The 22,939-nt window shown below is 35.0% G+C and overlaps 1 protein-coding gene across 5 annotated transcripts in view; it reads right to left on the bottom strand.

Annotated features, from left to right (window-relative positions):
- NEDD1 (NEDD1 gamma-tubulin ring complex targeting factor) overlaps positions 1-22,939 on the bottom strand; it is a 48,851-nt gene that overhangs the window by 13,143 nt on the left and 12,769 nt on the right. For 4 of the 5 annotated variants that reach the window (XM_027071041.2, XM_015070494.3, XM_053226638.1 and 1 more), the window contains 5 exons: positions 22,458-22,598; positions 9,234-9,463; positions 7,630-7,831; positions 7,053-7,248; positions 2,090-2,218 (listed from right to left, as the gene is read on the bottom strand). In XM_027071041.2, coding sequence (XP_026926842.1) covers positions 2,090-2,218; positions 7,053-7,248; positions 7,630-7,831; positions 9,234-9,463; positions 22,458-22,598 — 898 coding nt within the window. The remainder of the gene's footprint in view (positions 1-2,089; positions 2,219-7,052; positions 7,249-7,629; positions 7,832-9,233; positions 9,464-22,457; positions 22,599-22,939) is intronic. The other variant, XM_027071042.2, reaches the window with a different exon arrangement.

Below are 22,939 nucleotides of genomic sequence, written 5' to 3'. Positions count from 1 at the left end.
ATATATGATTATCACAGTAATAGGACTATCATCCATCCATCCATCTGCATGTGTGTATATATACCTACTAATTGTACAAAAAACATACACTTTATTTTATTTATTTATTTTTATTATTTTACACAGCCTTCACACCCAGTACAGGGCCTGAACACTCAGAACCCTGAGATCAAGAGTCAGATGCTTACCCAACTGAGCCACCCATGCACTACCCCTTCTTTATTTTACACATATACTTTAAGAAATTATTAGTTTCCCTTAACAAAAGCAGAAATATTCTTACTCAAAAGATGAAGACATTAAGGCAAACAGATTAAGCAGAGTTGAATTCTTGAGATCAAAACACAAGTCTCTTGACAATGAAAATCAGTAGTATATTTATTATCCATGTTTTTTTTCTTATTAATGATATGAAAGTCTAATAAATGAAGGGCATAAGGTTCAATCATATTTTTAAAAAGTAAAGAAGAATTTCTATCCTTTATTCATTTCTCTTAAAAACCATTAAAGAGAATTTCATTTATAACTCAAACACTTTCAAAAAGCCCCTTCCTACATTCTTCAATTCAAAAGTTACCCCAGGGGTTCTCATAAGCCAAAGCTCCCCAGATGATTACTAACCTCCAAAACCTTTCTCAACTCCAGCCCATGCCATTCTACTCTCCTTTGCCCACATCTTTCCTGTCTTTATTCTTTAACTATGTAGTCTGACCTCTCTTCATCCTGAAAGAAAGGAATGCTTTCTCTTTCATTAGGTGGAAGACAGGGAAATCTGACCTGGCAAATAGTCATTTTCAGGGCATGGTAAGACATAAAGCACTAAGTAATTCTGTGCCATCACACATGTACTTTATTTTTTTTAAGATATTTATTTTTTTAATGTTTATTTATTTTTGAGAGAGAGAGAGAGAGAGAGAGAGAGAGAGAGAGAGGCGCGGAGAAAGGGAGACACAGAATCGGAAGCAGACTCCAGGCTCTAAGCTGTCAGCACAGAGCCCAAGACGGGGCTCAAAGTCACGAGCCTGAGATCACAAACTAAGCTGAAGTGGGACATTTAACCAACTGAGCCACCCAGGCACTCCTACTTATTCTAATTATGAAATTAATTGTAGAAAATTTGGAAAGTAGATAATTTTAAAGAAAAAATGAAACTCTATAAGATCAAGAGTGGATGTAACAATTTAAACATACTGCTACTGCTGACATTTAGGTTTGCTCCAGAATTTCAATACCATAAACAGTAAACATACAAATCTTTGTAGGATACTGTGAATATGTTATTAGGTAAATTTATAGAAATAGAATTAACAGGCCAAAGGGTATGAATATTTAAGCATGCCAAATTATGCTCTAGAAATTTACCCATATTGTTGATAATACTGCTGTTAGCAGTGAGACCATCCCATTAATGAAAACAGTATGAACATCAGTACCAAAAAAACACATCCAAATAATGTGCCCGGTTCATACAGTATGAACAACAATGATATATGTTTCTATATATCAAAATGACAAGTTTTTTAAGTTTTTATTTTCTTTTTAATGGCAACATCTCCTAGCAATGGGGAGAGGAGGGAGGGAGGGAAGGAAGGAAGTAGAGAGAGAGACTGTGTGTGTGTGTGTGTAGTACTTTCACACATAGTGTAAAAGATGAGGCAATCTATCACCTAGCCATATTTCTTCATGAAAACAATGAATAAATAACAATTAGATACTAATAATAAAAAACAATTTTTTTAGGTTAAAAGGTATTTTTTGCCTATCAAAATATCTAAGAATTTAAGATTTATTAGAAACTAAAAAACTGCCTATGGAGGCAAAATTTCCTTTAAGACACTTCTGTGGAAATTAAAATGCTAACTTGAGAGCTATTTGCATAGTTCCCATGTGAAAATGACAAGCGTATACTTTAGAATGGTAACATCTGAAATATCAGGGCAAAGGAAAAGATACCACCCCAGGGACTGAGAAAATTAGCAACTGTCATGAACAGAAACAGACGGAAGCTATTACCCACATCTTTTAGCGAGACTAAAAATGTAATGACTGCCAGCAAGAGAACATGATCCTCTGATCTGAAAAGACTTACCATCTCTGATCGGTGAAAACATGTCACCTAAACTACTTTTTCCAGTATCATCAAAGCTGAAGAAATCCTGATTTTTCCCACTGTCCGTTTCCTTAGATATAATATCAGTGTTTATGCTTCGAGGCAAACCTTATAGGAAAATTAGATATAAAAATAAATGTTACTACGGCCAAAAAAAAATTTATCATCAGAAGCTCAGTTCTAAAAATTAATGCATTACCATATCACTGGTAATATTACAACTATGAGCATCAGGAAAACAAAATAATATAACAACAGCTCAGTTAACCATGATTTTCATGTAATGAAGGGCTCCTCAAAAGCAAATAATCTATTCATTTATATAATACCATCTTATTTTAGCCTTTTTGATGAAATTTTTCTAAAATAATTTATATACTTTGCTACCCTCTTAAACAGTGTACTGAACACAACCAACTTCTATTAGAACAGACTCACTTTTATGATCATCTATAAATGATTAAAGAAGTCTGTGAAGCATTTAGCATGATGCCTGACACAGAGCAGATTCAAGTAATGTTAGTTCCTTTCCCCAACAGTTAACGGATCTCTTTTTCCCCTCTTCTGTCTTTTCCTTCACTAACAGTGGAAGCTTAACATGCTCTCGGTATTATCGACCTCGAATGACTTCACTAGCCTCAGGATAGTTTACTAGAAGGAAGGAAACCAGAATACTAAACTCATAAAGAATAGCATAGCAGACAATAATAAAGAGCCACATGGTTTTGTTTTCCCTGCCAGTATATAATGCAAGGGATTAGGGCAGGGACTTTGGAAGAGGAACTCTGTGAGCTCAGTAGCTTCTTGCTCATTTCTGGGTTGAGGACTGAGTTCTAGAAATTCGAGACCTGTGATGAAAATCTGGTGTTTTAATTGGTAGCATGTTACTGTATTACACTATCATTTAAGTAGTGTTTTATTTGCTATCTTGGTCCCAAGATCCTGAAAAGCTAGGATAAAAGCAAAGAACAGCCAGCATATCCAAAAATGTCCAAGTCTCGCAAATGAAATAAACTTTTATAATAGTACCTGATAGAAAGTTAAAATATTACTGAACATTTGTACACCACTATCATTGAAGTGTTTACACCAAGAGTTGAATTGTTATAAAGAAGAAATTTTCTCTTCTTCTTCTAGGTCGTTAAACATTATGAATGCATAACTCTAGCCTCTGGAAATTTAGGAAACAGAAGTTTAATAGCATTTGGAAGTAGTGCTAAAGCCTTATGTTTTTACTTCTTAAATGGCTGTTTCCTACTGAAAGTGAGCACTAGCAATAAATCTGCAGAGGTTCTTTATTCTTTTTTAATTTTTTTAAATGTTTTTATTTATTTTTGAGACAGAGAGAGACAGAGCATGAGCAGGGGAGGGGCAGAGAGAGAGGGAGACACAGAATCTGAAGCAGGTGCTCCAGGCTCTGAGCTGTCAGCACAGAGCTCGACGCGGGGCTCGAACCCACGGACCGTGAGATCATGACCTGAGTCGAAGTCGGACGCTCAACCAACTGAGCCACCCAGGCGACCCAAGGTTCTTTATTTTTTATAAGTTTTTATTTAAATTACAGTAGGTTAACATACAGTATAATATTAGTTTCAGGGGTACAATATAATGAGTCAACACTTCCATACAAGACCCAGTGCTCATCACAACAAGTGCCCTCCTTAATCCTCATCACCTATTTCACCTATCCCCGACCCACCTCCCCTCTGGTAACAGTTTGTTCTCTAGAGTTAAGAAAAAGCAAAGCTGGAAGCAACACAATTCCAGACTTCAAGTTCTACTACAAGGCTGTAGTGATCAAAACAGTATGGCAGTGGCACAAAAATAGATACACAGATCAATGGAAAAGAATAGAAATCCCACAAAGGAACTATATGGTCAATTAATCTTCAACAAAACAGAAAAGAAAATCTAGTGGGAAAAAGTCTCTTCAACAAATGATGTTGGGAAAACTGGACAGCAACATGTGGAAGAATGAAAGTGGACCACTTTCTTACACCATACACTTAACTCAAAATGGATCAAAGACCTAAATGTGAGACATGAAACCATTAAAATCTCAGAGGAGAACACAGGCAGTAACCTCTTTGACATGACTCACAGCAACTTCCTTCTAGACATGCCACCTGAGGAAACAAAAGCAAAAGTAAACTACTGGGGATTCATCAAAATCAAAATCTTCTGCACAGCAAAGGAAACAATCAATAATACTAAAAGGCAACCTACGGAATGGGAGAAGATATCTGCAAATAACATATCTGATAAAGGGTTAGTATCCAAAATCTGTAAAGAACTTCTAAAACTCGACACTCAAAAAACAAATAATCCAACTAAGAATGGGTGGAAGACATGAATAGACATTTCTCCAAAGAAGACATGCAGATGACCAACAGACACATGAAAAGACACTCAACATCACTGATCATCAGAGAAAGATGAATCAAAACTACAATGAGACATCACCTCACACCGGTCAGAATGGCTAAAATCAACAACACAGGAAACAACTGGTATTGGTGAAGATGTGGAGAAAGGGGAACCCTCTTGCACTGTTGGTGGGAATGCACTGGTTGGCGCCTTTAGTAGAGCAACATGAACTTTTTTCAAATCTCAGACTCATTTTAGGGAGTTTAAAATAATAGTAATAGTAATGATGAAAACTGTGATGACAGTATTAGTAAAACCATAATTTACTGAGAGCCTATTGTGTGCCTACTGATATATTTTCTCTGGTTTTCATAATATCGCTAAAAGTTAAATATTATCTATGGAAGAAAAAATGAGACTCAAAGTGGTTAAAAAACTGCCCAAAGTCATCCTAGCAGGAAGTCACAGACCCAAGACTTATGTCTAACAAACTCTCTGTTTCAGAGCGGGGAAACGTACATGTATGTGTATGTAAGAGAGAGCAAACGATGAAGCAAATGTGGCAAAATTTATAAAACAGTGAATCTGCTGAAGAGTATACTAGAGCTCAGGAGTTCTTTATACTATTTTTGAAAATTTTCTATAAGTTTGCAATTATTTCAAAATAAAATTAATAAATAAAAGTTTCTAACTCTTTGTGGGTACAGGGCAAACATTCATTTTGTCAGAAACTTTGCTAATCAGCCAAGAGTTATCATTAATCAGTGACCCTGCAGACCCAAGTCTTGCATTGCCTAATTAATGCTGTCATCGTTACATGAGTTTCCTTATTAAAAACTAAATGAATAACAGTGAGATTTCATAAAGCTCAGAGTAAATGAGAGAAACTTTATTTTATTTAATTTTGGAAATATGAATAAAATCAGTAATAATAAAATTATCTTTGAAAATAGTGACAATTTTCATAATATAGTTAATTCAACATCTTGGCAAACATTACTCAAAGTTATATTTCAAACTTAATTTCTTCTTCTAAGTATATAGCAATAATATTTGCTTCCAGGAGTTCTTAAATAAGAACTAATTATTTTTTTATATAATATGTAATGACTTTTATGTAAGGATGATGTAGATATTAACAGAAAATTTATAATGAATATATATACTATTTTTTTTAAAAAGCTATTCCATACTATCAAGGCTAACAAAGTTTTGCTTCTACTTGAAAATCATAAACTCATGCTGAGAAGGTACCAACCAATACTTGTGTCCAAGTTAAGTATTTGTCCTGAAACCTTAAAAAGACATGGATACATCCATTTCTAATGAGACTAGTTTGGAAACAGAGTGGTATATATACCATGCAGGCTTTTAAAAAATATGTTGTAAGGTGATAGTATAGCATAACTTAAAATAAAAAAAAAAAAAAACGTTTTCAGGAATTGAGAGAAAAAGAATATTCTCTATAGTAAACAGGGAAGCTTATCATCATATTACACCTTCACAAAGTCTAAATGAATTTTTTAAGAACCATTTTATCAATATGATTATTGGAATAGAAGAAATTATTTAAAAATGACAACACTTTTGGGGCGCCTGGGTGGCACAGTCGGTTAAGCGTCCGACTTCAGCCAGGTCACCATCTCGCGGTCCGTGAGTTCGAGCCCTGCGTCAGGCTCTGGGCTGATGGCTCAGAGACTGGAGCCTGTTTCCGATTCTGTGTCTCCCTCTCTCTTGGCCCCTCCCCCGTTCATGCTCTGTCTCTCTCTGTCCCAAAAATAAATAAACGTTGAAAAAAAAATTTTTTTTAATAAATAAATAAATAAAAAGTGACAACATTTTTGTTTCTTTTTGTTTAACAAACTACTAATATACTGCTTAATAGGTGCCAGGCACTAGTCAGCACTTAAATAAATTCACTTCATCACCTGACTTACTTTGTTATGAAATATGAAATAAAAGAAGTCACTAATAGCTTTTTTTGTAACTCAGAGATCAAATCAAAGTGACAACATCAAAGAATCATATTCTCTATTGATTAATCTGAAGACACAAGACATCCAGTCTGGAGTGGTATTAAGGATAATTTCTAAATTGGTATTATTCTATTTGTAAGGTAATCTTTCTTATAACAAAAGTTCAGCTGGGGCACCTGGATGGCTCGGTCGGTTGAGCGTCCGACTTTGGCTTAGGTCACGATCTCATAGTTCCTGGGTTTGAGCCCCACGTCAGGCCCTGGGCTGACAGCTCTGAGCCTAGAGCCTGCTTTGGATTCTGTGCTTCCCTCTCTCTCTCTGCCCCTCCCCCACTTGTGCTCTCCTTCTCTGTCAAAAATAAATAAACATTAAAAAAAAAGTTTAGCTAAATAGATTAAGTACCTTTCATTAATTTTTTAAAAATTTATAGCTCAAGTTAAAATGGTCACTTCTTCCATTTTTACCACCTACTAATAATTTTACTTAAATACACAAGTGAATTTGAGTTCTAGGCTCTTGAAGAAAGTGCTAATAATATATATTGGGGTGGGGTGCCGGGTGGAAACTCCAAATACCATAAACGCATAAGCAGCATTTACCTGCTTTGTCTTGAACAGCAACTGCTCCTTTTCCCCCAGCTGTTGTCATGGGCTGTGGGAGAGCTGTGCCAGTGGAAGAGGTGGCTGCTTCTCGGCCGACTCCAGAATTCTGAACTCCTCCACTGGTAGTGCTCACATTAATGGCTCGTTTGTTCACAGCTGTGGGCTTATTTGAACAGCCTTTATTTAAACTTGACTGAAATGTAATGGAATATTTAAAAGCTCAGGTTTCTAATGCTCCATAGTATACATTAATATTTTATCAATTCCTTGTTAGAATAAAAATACATATATTTTCCCTTACAAATCTTAAGGCTGCTGATGAATCTGAGAGTTTCCCTCTGAACCAAAAAGGCTTTTAAAATATTTTTGAAGAAATACGAGAATTAAGGACAAAAAAATAGTTTAAAACCAAGTATCAAATAACTTTGGATCAAAATTATTTAAAATGCTTTCATATAAGAATGATCATAAAGCAAAACTACAATGTGTTTAATGGACAAAATATGACTTCCATATTCTGAGTTACACTTATTTAGTAAAATCCAAAATAATCAAAAGAAAGAAAATACCCTACCTTAGAAAGAGCAGTGGAGTACTGAAATGTTATACATCGCACAGAAGTCTTGTGAGCAGTGATGGTTTTAACTGGTGATTTCAACATCCTTAAATCATATTGATATATTTTCCCACGGGAAGATCCAATAGCCAAAGTGGCTCCATCAGGCATGAAATCTACTGCAGTTAGAGGGGTATCGGCCACTAGCGTTTTCACTAGCCTTTCGAAAGGGGAACAAAGTCTATGTAGGTATGTGAGTATATACAGGTATACAAGCATATGTGACGTTAGACAGCTATCGACCAAAACCAAAGTTACTTAGAATACACATCCCAAATATTTGCATAAAGCAGAAATTCAGAATTAGAGACATTTCTAATACAATGGCAGATAAAGGAACTGCTGAACACATCATTCTATTTTTCTATTCACTTCCAACAGGTTAAGTTCTACATCTTCAGAAGCAATATGTATTCCTTTGAGTAATTACTACTTTGACCGTGAACGTGACAGACTTCCTGGTGTTACTCCACAAACAAGGGTTCTAGTCTCAGGGTTAAGGAGGCCCTAAGTATCCCCTTTCCATTTATTGACCTGCTCAAGTCTCAAGAGGACTATGACCTTTCATCACAGGGGAGCAGCTGTGCATTTCTTGACCAAAAAGCTAACAATCCATGTAGCTTGATCCTCATGAAGCCAATACAGAAATATGGATACTGATCTGCTGAAGCTGAGCTTTTTGCCACAGTGTCTGGTGTACGAGAGAAATGCTTACTGACTCTTAAGGTTCTCAGCAAATTAGTTAACAAGAAAGAGTAAAACAGAATGATTTTTAAAAAAGAAGAAAGTGAAACAAGTAAACTTTTAACAAGGGCTGATAGTGGGTCCTTCCCTAGTAGTAACATTACCATTTTCTTCCACACAATCTTTAGATATGGTTAGGTGTTTTGAATATACCTGTAGCACTCTTATAACCATTTTTTTTTTAACAGCTAACCAAGCACAGCTATAACTGTAAGAAAGAAAAGAAGGCACAACTGACCCAGATACTTAAAAGATTACATACCCTTTAGCTCTAGATCAGTGGTTCTCAACTAAGGGCAATTTTGCTACTCTTGCTAATTTAGGGAATACTACTAGCATCTAGTGGGTAGAGGCCAGGGATGCTGCTGAATATTCTACAATACCCAGGACAGCCACCCCACCCCCTGCCCCCACACCCCACATCCAAGAATTATCCAGCCCAAAATGTTAGCAGTTTAGAAACATTGCTGTAGATAATGAATTAATTTTAAAGCAAATTAATCATATTGCCTTAAAAAATATATTCAGTTGTATTTTTGAAAAAGAATACTATGCCTGTGTGCTAAAATAAAGATGTGCAATCATTAACATGCTATTCTTAACATTCATCATCCAGATGTACTCTAAAGAACATCCACATTTCATCTATTTTTTTCTGCATGTGAGAAAAAAGAGAAAATTTGATCCTTTAGATATCAAGTACACAAACTTTAGATGTCCCAAACATTAATCAGAGGTCTATGCAAATCACAAATATGCCTGCTAATGAGATTACAGTTATTTGTTACTAAATTAAGAAATGATCATGTCACACTTACTTCTTACTTGAAGTATCATAGAGAATGATTCTTTTATCCAAGCCTATAGTCACAAATAGCAATTCATTGACAGGAGAAAAACAGATGCCAGAAGCTGGAGCTTTATGTGTACTGTCAAAGTTATGGTATGGACTCTGGCTATTCACATCCCAGAGAGTTACTACTCCGTTATCCGAAACACTGCCCAGTAGTGATTTCTTAAACAAGGAGTACTTCAAGTGCCGAACAGACTATGAAAATAAGAATAAATTTTATGTAACTGTAAGCATTCATAAGAACATTTTATATAAACTATATAAATAATGGCCAACCATCAACCACACTATTCACAGGGGATTTAGGACCTCTCTGGTTTATGGAGTAACAGGTTTTAATTATGACAACCATAAAATCATTTAGTGGGCTATAAGATGACCCCAATACATACCAATATTCTAGTAATTAAATCTGTCATGATTTTATTATCTTGGAATAGAGCTACCTCAATCTCCCCTTTTGCGGAGGAAAAATACAAGATGTTGAGATTACTACATTAATTCATCAGGATTAGGAACATCTACCATAAATAAAAGGCCCAGTAGTAGCCAATCACAGCTGAAACACGAACAAGTGTAAGAGAACACTGGCAGAGAATGAGCAATATTTCAAATTTATTTTCTATATGTATTTTAGATATTTGGATATATTTGTTTGAATCTGAGCATCTGATGTACTGGCAATTTAACACCTGAAGCATAATAAAAAATTAACTAAATCACAAAGAAATAATTGACAACACTATAGACTGGGAATGGACAATATCCACTCTTTCAAAGGCATCAGCCTGAGGGTAATACTGGCCTTTCTCTAAACACTCCTCCCTGGGGGCAGTGGAGACATACTCTCTTTCTAGTTTCTGTTGGACCAGAATAAACAAAGATTCAGTTTGAGTAAACAGGTCTTGAATTAAAACTGGATGAATTTTATCCACTTTTACTAAAATGTTGCTTTCAAACTTGTATTGATATTATCATTCACTGAGCAGAGGATTAAATATTTTACATTTAAACTAATTTTTCATTGCACAGAACCCGCAATATAAACATAGAAATTAAAAGTAGAATCCAGAGTGGGAAACTGGCTCTAAGACATCTTCAAAGAGTTAAGTTACAGTACTGAATAAAGCAATAAAGCAGTCACTAGGAGATAGTAGCCATATATATATTAGAGGTTCCAGATAAAAGTGGCACAGAACAAAAGTCAAATCTGAAGGTTGTTTGTTTCTTCTATCCAGTTTAATCTATCACACTCCAAAAGGATTTGAAACCACTAGCCTCTATGTATTAAAAACTCATATACTACTATCTTCTAAGATTTTTTTAACATAAGATACAACAGCCCTCGACAACTAAAATATTTAGGAATAATACAAAACAAATTCTGTCCAAGGAAACAAAAGGAGTATTTGTTACCAGATACCCAAGGTAAGATAATTACTATGGTCGTCCATTAAATTTGGCTCCTCATTTTCATATGATTAGAGTACAAACAGAAAGCGTTGGTTTATATTTTGCATATTTGTTGAGGAAAAGTATATCCACTCAAATAGCCAAATCTTTCCTCTGGTCTATACTCAAGAAAAAATACACTACTCACAGCTTAACTTTATAAAAGACACAGAGATTTTTTAGTGAATTGTGATGTTTATAGAGTCACATATCAACTCATCAAAACATAAGCAAGACAATTTTTTAAAAAATTCTGCAGCATGTTAAGAGTTCATATAGTTAGGGTCCTTCATAAAATCTAAATTTGATTTTTTTTTTTTAACGTTTACTTATTTTTGAGACAGAGAGAGACAGAGCATGAACGGGGGAGGGTCAGGGAGAGGGAGACACAGAATCTGAAACAGGCTCCAGGCTCTGAGCCGTCAGCACAGAGCCCGACGCGGGGCTCGAACTCACGGACTACGAAATCATGACCTGAGCCGTAGTCGGCCGCTTAACTGACTGAGCCACCCAGGCGCCCCTCATAAAATCTAAATTTGAATTAAATACACAGGCAGAACTGAAATAAATAAATAAATAAAACCATAAAATCACAGACCTCCTAAATCCTCAAAGTACATAAAATTCAACCTCTTAGTCATAGCAGGAGTCCTTAAAATATGGTCATCCAGAATCTATTTGAATATAGCAAGGAACAAGAAGCTTACTACTTTATATAATGAAACTTTATAAATAGTTAAAAATGTATTTCTTGATTAAATCAAATCCTAAATTCCAAGTTTGCTTTATATTCTGTGGACCTGTATGGCAACTCTTTAGGAAAAGGCTAAAGAAAACCATAAATCTTCCTCTCAGATAACCTGGGTTCAAGTAGGGTCTCAGCCAAGTTCTGCAGGTCTTGGGTACTTACACTCTCCGAGCCTCAGTGTGCTCAATTACAAAATAGAAAACACTCTTGTTTTGCAGTCAAGGTTGTTCTGAGGATTAAATAGTTTCTGCGCAGAGCCAGGGACATAGTAGCCATCACCGCTATTCTCATATGACTCATTCTTCATTGTTTATGCACCCATCTGACCATCTTTGACATGTGTATATTTTTTTAAAAACCCGTAAGTAGCTACACTGACTTCTTTAAATGGTTTCCCCTCTATCTCTCTGAAAAAAGAGGTCTTGCTGATGTCTCTACATCTATTAAATCATGATGCCTTTAGAGTATCATTAAAAGAGTATCCATAATCCTGGATACCCAAACTATTAATCTGCTAAATTATATTTAAAATAAGTACTAATACATATTAGTATCAGCAGCACTTATTAAGCCCTTATGTTGCTCCAGATTCAAGCTACTTCTAAGAAAAAAAATATATTGCCAAGAACCTTTTTAAAAAATCCCTATAAAGCAGCAATACTATTTTTTCTCACATTATTATTATGTAAGAATGTATATGCCTGTGGAGAAATATATGTTTCTAAATATAAAAAATACATCACTCTAGATCTGGGGCTGGCCAACTTTTTCTCGAAGGATCAAATAGTAAATGTTTTATGCTGTTGTACCACAAAAGCAGGATGAATAAGCACGGATGTGTTCCAATAAATTTTTATTTACAAAAATAATGGCCAGCTATTGGGTCATGGTTTGTTGACACCTGCTATAAATGTTTGGGGGGGGGGGGGGGAGAAAAAAACCACCCATAAAAAAAAAAAAGAAGAGAAAAAACCATCCATAATCCTACCACCTACAGAAAAACTGGTTAACATTTAGTTTTGTTGTAAATAAGTCTGAGTTTTATTGTTTAAATATTTTTTTAATGTTTATTTTTGAGAGACAGAGTGCAAGCAGGGGAGGGACAGAGAGAGAGGGAAGGAGACACAGAATCCAAAGCAGGCTCCAGTCTCTGAGCTGTCAGCACAGAGTCCAATATGGGGCTTGAACCCACAAACCATGAGATCATAACCTGAGCCAAAGTCAGACACTTAACCAATTGAGCCACCCCGGCACCCCTGTTTAAATATTTTTCTGTGTTAACGTACGTTTGTTTGAATTCCAATAAAGTATAAACAGAAAACCTGGGATCATACTTTATTAAGATGAAGTTGGTGTTGTCACTAATATTTTTATCACATGATTTTAACAGCTGGATAATACATGAATGTATTTGTATATCAATTTACCTAAATAATCTAATGTTGGACATTTAGGTTATTTCCAACTTCCAAGTACCCTAACTATTATCATTTTTAAAAACTGCTAATTTCTGAAAGAATTTGTATTTCACTGCTGTTCATGCTTTGAAGGTTCCCGGATGAAAAATGCTAAATGACCATCTGTCTTCCTTTTTTTGTGAACTGCCCATTAATCTACTTTGTTTATTTTCTATTGGGCTATTAAGATTTTTTTAAATCCTATTTTGCAATTGATTTTCCTATTATAAAGACATTAATGCTCTCATAGGTATAAATATTTCCCCATTTTCCTTTCAATTTTGTTAATTTTTTCAAATCTTGCTTTTTGCCAGATTTTAAGTTTTATGTACTTAAATTTATCAAATTTGTTCCCCTGACTTATAACTTTGTTCTTATACATAGAAAAGCCTTACCTTCACAGAGATAAGAATGTACATTCATATTTTATTATAGTTTTATAATCTCTAATACCTATATATACATATATAGATATATTAGACACCGTATATACATTATATACTGTATACTCTATATATGTGTACCTGTACACACATACATAAACATATACAATATCCCTTCAACTCCATCCCCCTGCTCTTCTTAATTTCCAGAGTCTCATTTCAAGCACTAATTAACTGTCACTGGAGCTACTGCCCACTTCCATTCTTAGTGGCTTACTATCATCCTTCACACTACCACAGCAGTAACCTCTTCAAAACTGGAAATCTGAACATATTTGTCTTGCTTAATCAAAATCCTTTTAACTGGAGGACTCTGAAAAGCTGGTTATGGTAGTGGCAGAGTTTCTGAATCTCTCTGAATTCCATTTGTATGTGTGTGTGTGTGATTATGCATGCAGAAAAGACTTACCAAGCAGGTCTGGGCTGTCTATCCTTAACAAGTCCTACTTTTCAGAGTTGGCCCTTGGTTGTTGTCTGGGAACTGGGATTTGGGGAAGTTTCCACTACTGGTAAGAGTGGCTCACCACGCCTAAACTGTTTGCATAAAAGATACAGTTTATGGCTGAACCATGGCTGAACATCTGCTTTCCTTCTGGAAGTTTGAAAGTTTGATATATGGCACACAGAGGGTACCTACACAACTAGCCTCAATAAAAACCCTAGGCTATGAAGGGCACCTGGGTGGCTCAGATGGTTAAGCATCTGACTTTGGCTCAGGTCATGATCTCATGGTACCTGAGCTCAAGCCCTGCATCAGGCTCTGTGCTGACAGCTCAGAGCCTGGAGCCTGCTTCTGATTCTGTGTCTCCCTCTCTCTCTGCCCCCTCCCTGCTTGTACTCTGTCCCTCTCTCAAAAATAAATAAATGTTTAAAAAAAAAAAACCTGGGCAATGAGTCTCTAATGAGCTTCCTAGTAGACAGTGTTTCATATATGTTGTCACAATTTGATGCTGGAGAAATTAAGAACATTCTCTCCACTGCAAGAGGATGCTTGGAAGCTCATACCTGGTTTCCTCAGGCTTCACCTGGTGTACCTTTTCCCTTTGCTGATTCGGCTTTGTACTTCACTGTAATAAATCATAGCCATGTGTATGATTATATGTTGAGTCCTGTGACTCCTCCTAGTGAATCATCAAACCTCCTCTTGGGGATCCCCAGCACAATGAGTGTAAGTGTCTGAGTGTGTGTGTGTTACAGACAGATAGCAACCCAGAGAGCAAAACTAAAATCTCATGAACATTTATAACAAAACCAGACTATCAGGTATCCCCATGAGCCCCAAAATACATGCTGGTAAATCAATTGGCAGCCACAGTGCTTCACAGTATTCGTGTCTGTGCAAAAGGAAGCAGAAGGAAATGACAGGTCTAAGAACGGGAAAAGCCCCAAATCACCCCAAATAGGTATTCCAAAAAAAAAACATGGTGACAAATTTGACAATACCAGCTGAAACCAGGAATAGCCACGCATTAGTAGGACTATACAGAGATCTGCAGAAAGATCTGAAAAGCTAGAGCAGTTTAACCACAATGAACTCCCCAAACTGACCAGTTGAGACACCTCCCTCCCAGATCAGGGCACCACATTAAGGACACACTATTAGGAGTGGAAGCAAACCTAAATAGGACGGAGTCAACAGAGCTGAAGGAGAGCAAAAGTTCACATACAAGTAAGTGAGTGGAACAAAGCCAGGCAACCTCGGAAATTAAATTGCCATTAAAAAGAAAAACCAAAAAACAAAACTGAAAACAAGAGGGAGCTCTGTAAAGCTAGAAAAGATACCCTGAACCCCATCCCTGTGTAGACGTTCAGGGAAACTAACTTTGCAGATAAATCCCATACAAAGTTATTATGAGAACAAAGAGAATAAAAAGAAAGGCGTTCTCAAGAAATGACCAAAAAGAAAATAATATGTTACAAGACATTTAAAAAAAACAATATAAATCAGAATTCGAAAACAGAAATGAGATGTTAGAACTTGCGAAAGAATTAGAAATTTTTAAAGTCTCTTCAAAAATGAAGGCTAATTTAAAAGTAATACAAGAATGATGAAACACAATAGATAACACCTTAAAGACAGACAAAAAGAATTTCTGAAAATTAAAAATAAGGAAAAAGTTAAAATGATTTGAAAGTAATAAATCACTGAAGAAGATCTAACAAAGAAAAGACAAACATAAGGAAAATAACAAATTACTAAAAGCTATATAATTCAAGAAAACTTTCCTGAAAGATCTGAAACAACATATTAAATGAGCACACCATGTCCCTATGAATAGCAATACAGAACGATCAATACCAAGACATAATCTAATAAAATTACTGGACTTTATTCATTTTTATGAATGCTTATTTATTTTTGAAAGAGAGAGCAAGTGGGGAAAGGGCAGAGAAAGAGGGGGACAGAGGATAGGGAGGCGGCTCAGTGCTGGCAACAGACAGCAGCCCAAAGCAGGGCTCGAACCCACAGACCATGAGATCATGACCTGAGCTGGAGTCAGATGTTTAACCGACTGAGCCACCTAGGTGCCCTGTAAAATTACTGGACTTTAAAGAAAAAAAAAAAATCCCTTGGAAATCTAGGGAGAAAGAACAAGTGACTTATAAGGAAAAAAATACTTAAATTATCATGAGACATTTGAGACCAAAATTGATGGGAGTAACACACTCGAGTTCCTCAAGGAAGAAAAATGTGAGCCTACTACTGAGTTACACTGAAAGAGAATTTGTTATCTCAGAAAAAGTCAAAAACAGAAAACACATATTTATGGAAATAATATTAATAAATATATAGGGTGCTTGTGATTGTAAAATATTGGAAAATATCTAAAATATGGGAAAGTTTAGATAAACCGTGGTGTTTGAACATGGAATGTTATGGAACCATTAAAAAATTATGGTTATGAAGACTAGTAAAATGAGAATACTTGGGATGGAACACTACCAAGAAAAAGGCAGGAAACAAGACTGGACCAACAGAATGATTCTAACTATGGAAGGAAGATAGATATACATAGAAACACTGCAAGAAAACATTCTTCCCATTAAGGAAAATTTGGAAGAGAAATATAGAAGGAAAAAAATAGTCTTTAAATATTAAAGATATGGATTAGAAGTTTATTTTATGCCAACACAATTATAAAACTGCTCAAAGAACATACTATATATAGACTAGACAAATATATACAAATACTAAGAAAATACTTCAAGCACATATTATCATGCAAACTTTGTATATCAATGCTCTTATAGAACATCAAGGAGACCACTTGATAGATATAAAGCTCTGTGGTCAAACTCTGAGTGGTGAAATTCAGGTATAAATATAAGCAAACAAGTTAACCAAATTAAAATTAAACTCATTCTTGACAAAAATAATTGTTATTTTTAAGTGTAATTAATAATTACTTACATTTACCAGACTCGATTCAAACAGGCTTACTAAAACTTAAAAGATCTATACCTAAAATATCAAAAATCACACTGAATAAAATTTAACATCTACTAAAATACATTATATTTAAAATCTCATGAAAAGCCTGCTGCATTTAAAGATCATTTTGGGGATGGGCACTTGGGTGTTGTATGTAAGCAATGAATCATGGGAATCTACTCTGGAAACCAAGAGCACACTGTGTATACTGTATGTCAGCTAACTTCACAATAAACTATATTTAAGAAAAAAAAAAAGGATCATTATTGATTCCTTAGATTCCTATTGAAATCTTCAAAAAGGACTGCAGCTTGGGAAAGGCAACACAGGTCAACCTATTTGAGAGCCTGTGCTGCTGAACCTGCCAAAGAGCAACATGCATCTGTAACCTGGGAGGTCTGTCAGCCCCCGCAGTTCTGCAGAGGCAGCAAGGCTCTTTTTCCCCTGTGAAAAGACACTGTGATCCGCACAAAACTAATAGCTTCAATTCAGCTCAGACACTTCAAAGTTAAGACCTAAATATAGGCAATCTCATTTCTGATACAAAATTCAGTATAATGCAGATTCATGGACACTCCACGGTTGTCACTTTTGCTAAGAAACCAGTTTGATAATTTTTAAAGATTTCAAATTCTTGATTGTTCAGAGAAACAAAAATTTTACATTTTAATCATCAGATGTCCCCTATCAACTATTTTTCTCAATAACCTAGACCCTGCTTAGAGTAAAACTGATCAAGACAGAAATTGGGCTGGGTAACAGTATATGAGTTGAATTATATCAATTTTCTGACAGACTTAATATTTTTATGAACACTGTTTAAGAGGTGAATGTTTAATATATTTGAACTCTTAAATGAATTCTAATAAAAAAAACTTTTAAATGAATGCTCAAGTAGCGAGTCTATGCGTCTAGTCACCAATAGATAAAGTATGCCATAATGAAATCATTTGTAGGAGGAAAAAAAATCACTCCAAAGATTTCAATTATGATGCCTGTATAAGGGAAACATAAGTATGCAGAATCATGAAAATTTAACTTTCTTCACTAAGAAAATTGGAACTGCATAGTTACAAACACAGGGACCAACCGGTATTGTCTAGCCCACGCACTCGGCTTTAAAGGTATTGAGGAAAATGAAATAATACAGTATACAAAAAATATATAAACATTTGCTCCAGGGAAAGGGGAAAAAATTAATTACTCCAGTTCAATTTTTTCACTTTCTTTAAAGCTTTCCTTTTTCTAAGTCAGTCTAAAACACAAAACATGATTACTGAGGGCAAGTTACAACTGGCAAATTAGCAGGTGTTTTGAGGGAATACATTAAACCTAAAGATATTCACACCAGTTTGGGAAAGTAAATCACAAAAGCTATTTTAATGATTTAATATGATTATTCATTAAAAGCTCACACTGAAGTTCACTGATCTTTACCCAAACATTAGGAGCTATGTTAAACACATTCACCATCTCATTTAGCCCTTTAAACAAACAAACAAACAAATAAAAACGCAACTCTACTGAAAGTATATTCTCATTTTCACTGGATAAAGAAAAGGAGGCTTGAGAATTAAGTAACTTGCCGGAGTTCACACAGCTAGCTCTCCAAATAAATGTGGGACCTGAGAGACAGAACTATACCAAAAGATCTTATAGAGTTGCTGACCTGTGCTAGCAGGAGGCAGCAGGTATGTGAAAATCTCAGGTGACCTTGCACAAGAGATAAGCCTAGAGCATTACGGTTTTCCTCAACTAGAAGATAATTTAAATTCAGTTTTGCTCTGCAACTAATCAATGAAAATCCTTTGAAAATCAACAATACAGCGACCTATCTGTCACCTAGAATTTTAAAGTATCTGTAAAGTGACAAGAGAATATTGCAAAGTTTCCAAAAGCTTTGGATTCTCAAATCTTTAAATATTCAGCTGTTCCTGAGATAGAAAGAGATTCCAAAGAAAACAGTGCTACCACTCTTGAAGAGTAGATCTTCAAAATACTAAGTTAAAAGTCTTATAATCTGAAAGTCCTCATTTATAAAATGAGAATAACATACATCTCACAAATGAGTAGCAAAAATTAAATGAGAAAATGGAATATAAAGCAATAACCACAGTGCCTGAGACACAATAAACGGTAGTAAGGATTCTACGAAGGTGATAACCTCTGCCTGGAATGCTCTCCAAACCCTCTGACCACCGACACTCACTGGAGAGCTACAGGATAGTCTTTGCCATACGTAATGCTGATGTAATTACATATCTGTATGGAAAGTTAAACCCTATATCTCACACCATACACAAAAATTAATTTGAAATGGGTAATAACAGACACAAATGGGGAAAGTAAAACAATAAAACTTTACCTAAAAGAAAACAAAGGACACTATTTTAAGACCTTGGGGCAAGCAAGATTTTTTCAAGAGGACACAAAAAGTAGTATCCATAAAGAAAAAGTGATGTACTAGAGTACATTTCATTAAATTTAAGAACTTCTGCTCATTTAAAAAAAAATTTTTTTTAAAGCTCATTTATTTATTTTGAGAGAGAGAGTGGGAAAGTGAGTGCACACAAGCAAGGGAGGGAGAGACAGAGAGACAGAGAGAATATCCCAAGCACGGTCCACACTGTCAGCACGAAGCCTGATGTGGGGCTCGCACCCACAAACTGAGATCATGACCTGAGTCGAAATCAAGAGTTGGATGCACCCCTCTATTCATTTTTTACAAAGGCATTAGAGTTAAAAGGCCAGCTGTAAGCTAAAAGAAGATATATGCAACATGCATATCCATAAAATTGCTCCATCCAGAACATACAATAAACTATAAATCTATCAGAAAAAAACACAAGTAACAAAATACAAAAAGGAGGAACACTCTTGAACAGTGACTACACAAAAAAAGGCATATGAAAATACACTCAACTTATTCAACACAGAGAAATGAAAATTAAAACACAGTAAGATACCACCACACAACCATCAAATTGTTAAAATTAATAAGACACAATAGTTGGTACTAGCAAAACTGTGGAGCAACTGAATCTCACAAACAGTGCTGGCAGAAGCGTACAATGGCACAAGGATTTCAGAAAATCCTTTGGCATTTTTTAATAAAGTAAAACATGATGCCTACATTAAGACTTAAGTCCATTTCTGAGTGTTTACTCAAGAGAAATGAAAACATATGTCCAAAAGAAGACACATACAATAATATTCACAGCAGCTTTATTGTAATAGCTAAAAACTAAAAACAACTCACATGTCCATCAACAAACTGTGGCATATCCATGTAATGGAAAACCACAAAGCAGTAAAACAGTATAAACTACTATTCCATTCAACAAAGCAAACATACTGAAGACTAAAAGAAACCAGACACATCCAATTCTTTTAAGAAATATGAGGTAGCACCTCCGAAGGGTTAAGAGGGAGTCCTCCGATGTGCCAGAAATGTTCTATACCTTGATCCTGGTAGTTACGCAGGTATATGTACATATAAAAGTTCATCAAGCTGTATGGTTAAGATGTATGTACTTACTATGTAAGTTCTATTTCAATTTTAGACATTTAAATAATTTACACATAATAAAGCCAAGAGCAATAACTAAATCTAATGTTTTCAGGACTATTCCTTCATATCTGGTTTTAATAAAAAAAACAAACAAAAAAAACCCCCCTCTCATTATAAGATACAATACAAACTGAAATGTAAGAATATACATGGTAGGTATCTGACCTTTTATGTTACTAAAAAGTCAACTCAGAATTTATAAACCTGAACGTGTCATGCTTCTAATATATCAGAAATCGGGGGGGGGGGGGGGAAAAAGGATAGAAAGAAGAAAAATTAATTTCCTTAAGAAGCAAGACATTGGAACACTATGATATTTTTCACAATAGTTCCAATGTCTATGGGCTTAGGCTTTTGTCTCCCTCATCAAAATATAAATAACCAAAAAGAGAATCACAAAATCAAAATATTACTTCCTGCTTTTATGCTAATATTAATGAATTTTTGTGGCAAATCTCTCATCCACATCCATAAAAGGCAGAAAGTGAAATTGCCTCTAAAGGCTTTCTCTCAGTTCAAGGTTTCTAGGATTCTGACATTCAACTAATCAATAACTCTGATTAGCAACTTAAATGCCTTCCAAAATAAAAGCCAAATCTTTGGTCTGGCATTCGAAGTTCCACATCAACATTATTCTATATTTACCTTTCCAATATCTTCTCACATTGGCCCTATAGAAGAACCTACATGTTCTCCTTAACCCTTGTTTTTGTTCATGTGGTTTCCTCCATATAAAATATTCTTCTCCCAAAGTTCTAGATTAGCCTATTAAAATCTTTGTTATCTATAAATCCATTCACATATTTATTGAGGATCTTTTCCACATGAAGTACAAAGTTGGATAATGGTTGAGGACAAAGGAATGAGACATGGTTCCAACTGTAACATGGGAATGTACAGAGCTAACCCTACTATAAATTAGAGTCAACTAATTAGCAGTCAATTCATAGTGTTGTAAAAACAAAACAAAATAAAAATCATTTAAGCATTAGACCCAGCTAAAAATCCTCCCTCCTTCAATTTTCCCTATTTTATTCCTAGATAATTTTCTCTCACTGTTCTGAATCACCATAAGATTGTTTTATAGGAATCACCTATAATATCATCTATAGGTTTATCTCTTTTATTCTCGCAATACAGAAGAAACTTGAGAAAAGACTTTTTTCCGTATTTTAATATCCATTAAATTTTCTTTAAACACTAAATATACAGTGAATACTGACTTCCAAAACTGCTTTTTAAAAGTGAAGAGCTCCCATATTTTATCTAATAATAGGGCCAAAGTGATTACAATAAAAAGTAAGGATTAAAAGAGACTGCACTTCACTAGAAATTTCTGTACAGAATTTCACGGAAGGTTGGCCAAGAATTAGATTTTTTGAGTAACTAAATTTATTTGGTTAACTATCGAACACTTAACGCAAAAAAACAAAGCTCAATTTACCCTGTGCCTAAACACACTCAATTATCCATGCCCACCAAACAGTAGTTATGAATAGAAATATCTGTCTTGTAGTTGGTACAGTTGGAAATATGCAATGCTTCTATAATTGTGATGTCATAGAAAGATTAATATCCATGTTTCAGATTTGACCTGCCAACAACTGTTTGTGTTTTGTTATATATAGTCATATTCTAGGATCATGTGGCTATTCAATGGCATAACTCAACGCACATAAGCAACATAATCTAGTATGAATTACCTTATTTGAACATTTTTAAACAAGACCATTAAAAATAGCTAGCTGTAAATTTTTCAAGCAAACTAAATACAAATTTAAAATACTTAATTTTAAAAACTTAAAACTGAGAGGACCTGGGTGGCTCAGTCAGTTAAGCGTCCGACTTTGGCTCAGGTCACAATCTCACAGTTCGTGAGTTCGAGACCCTGCATTGGGTTCACTGCTGTCAGCACAGAGTCAGCTTCGGATCCTGTGTCACCCTCTCTCTCTGCCCCTCCCCTGCTCATGCTCTCTCTCTTTCAAAAATAAATAAAACATGGAAAAAAAATTTTTTTAACTTAAAATTCATTGTCTTATGTAACTGTGTTTTATCAACTCTGTTTTGAATAAACCCATACTGTACCTGGTTACTACCATGGCCAAAAGGAGTACTAGATAAATTAGTGGTTACACTGTGCAAAATAATTTCACCACTGAGAGATCCAGAAGCAATGTAACAATCATTCCAATTATATGTAACACAAGTTACTTCATCTTTATGATCCTGAAAAAAAGAAAGCAAAGTTAAGTACACTGCCACATAACCATCACACCTCACATCTTCATGTTCTTGTAAATTTCATTTTTTTTAAAAATAAAATAGTACGTATTTGTGAATCTAATATTTGCTTTAACATTTTCCTCAAATAACCTAAACAAATTACTCAAATGAGTAGGAAACTATCCGATCAACATCACGTCTTCTCAAGGAACAGAGACTTAGTTTTTATAACTGTAATAATGATCGTGCACTCCAAAACAAGAGACAAAAGGGAAGGTAATTTTCTAGATAGCATTATGTCTCCCTTCCACTGACAAGTAACATTTACAGCAAGTTGACTATTG

This window comes from Acinonyx jubatus, chromosome B4 (assembly GCF_027475565.1).
Source record: "Acinonyx jubatus isolate Ajub_Pintada_27869175 chromosome B4, VMU_Ajub_asm_v1.0, whole genome shotgun sequence".
Lineage (NCBI taxonomy): Eukaryota > Metazoa > Chordata > Mammalia > Carnivora > Felidae > Acinonyx > Acinonyx jubatus.
The sequence above is the reverse complement of the archived record's forward strand: the minus strand, read 5'-3'. Positions and strand labels throughout refer to the sequence as shown.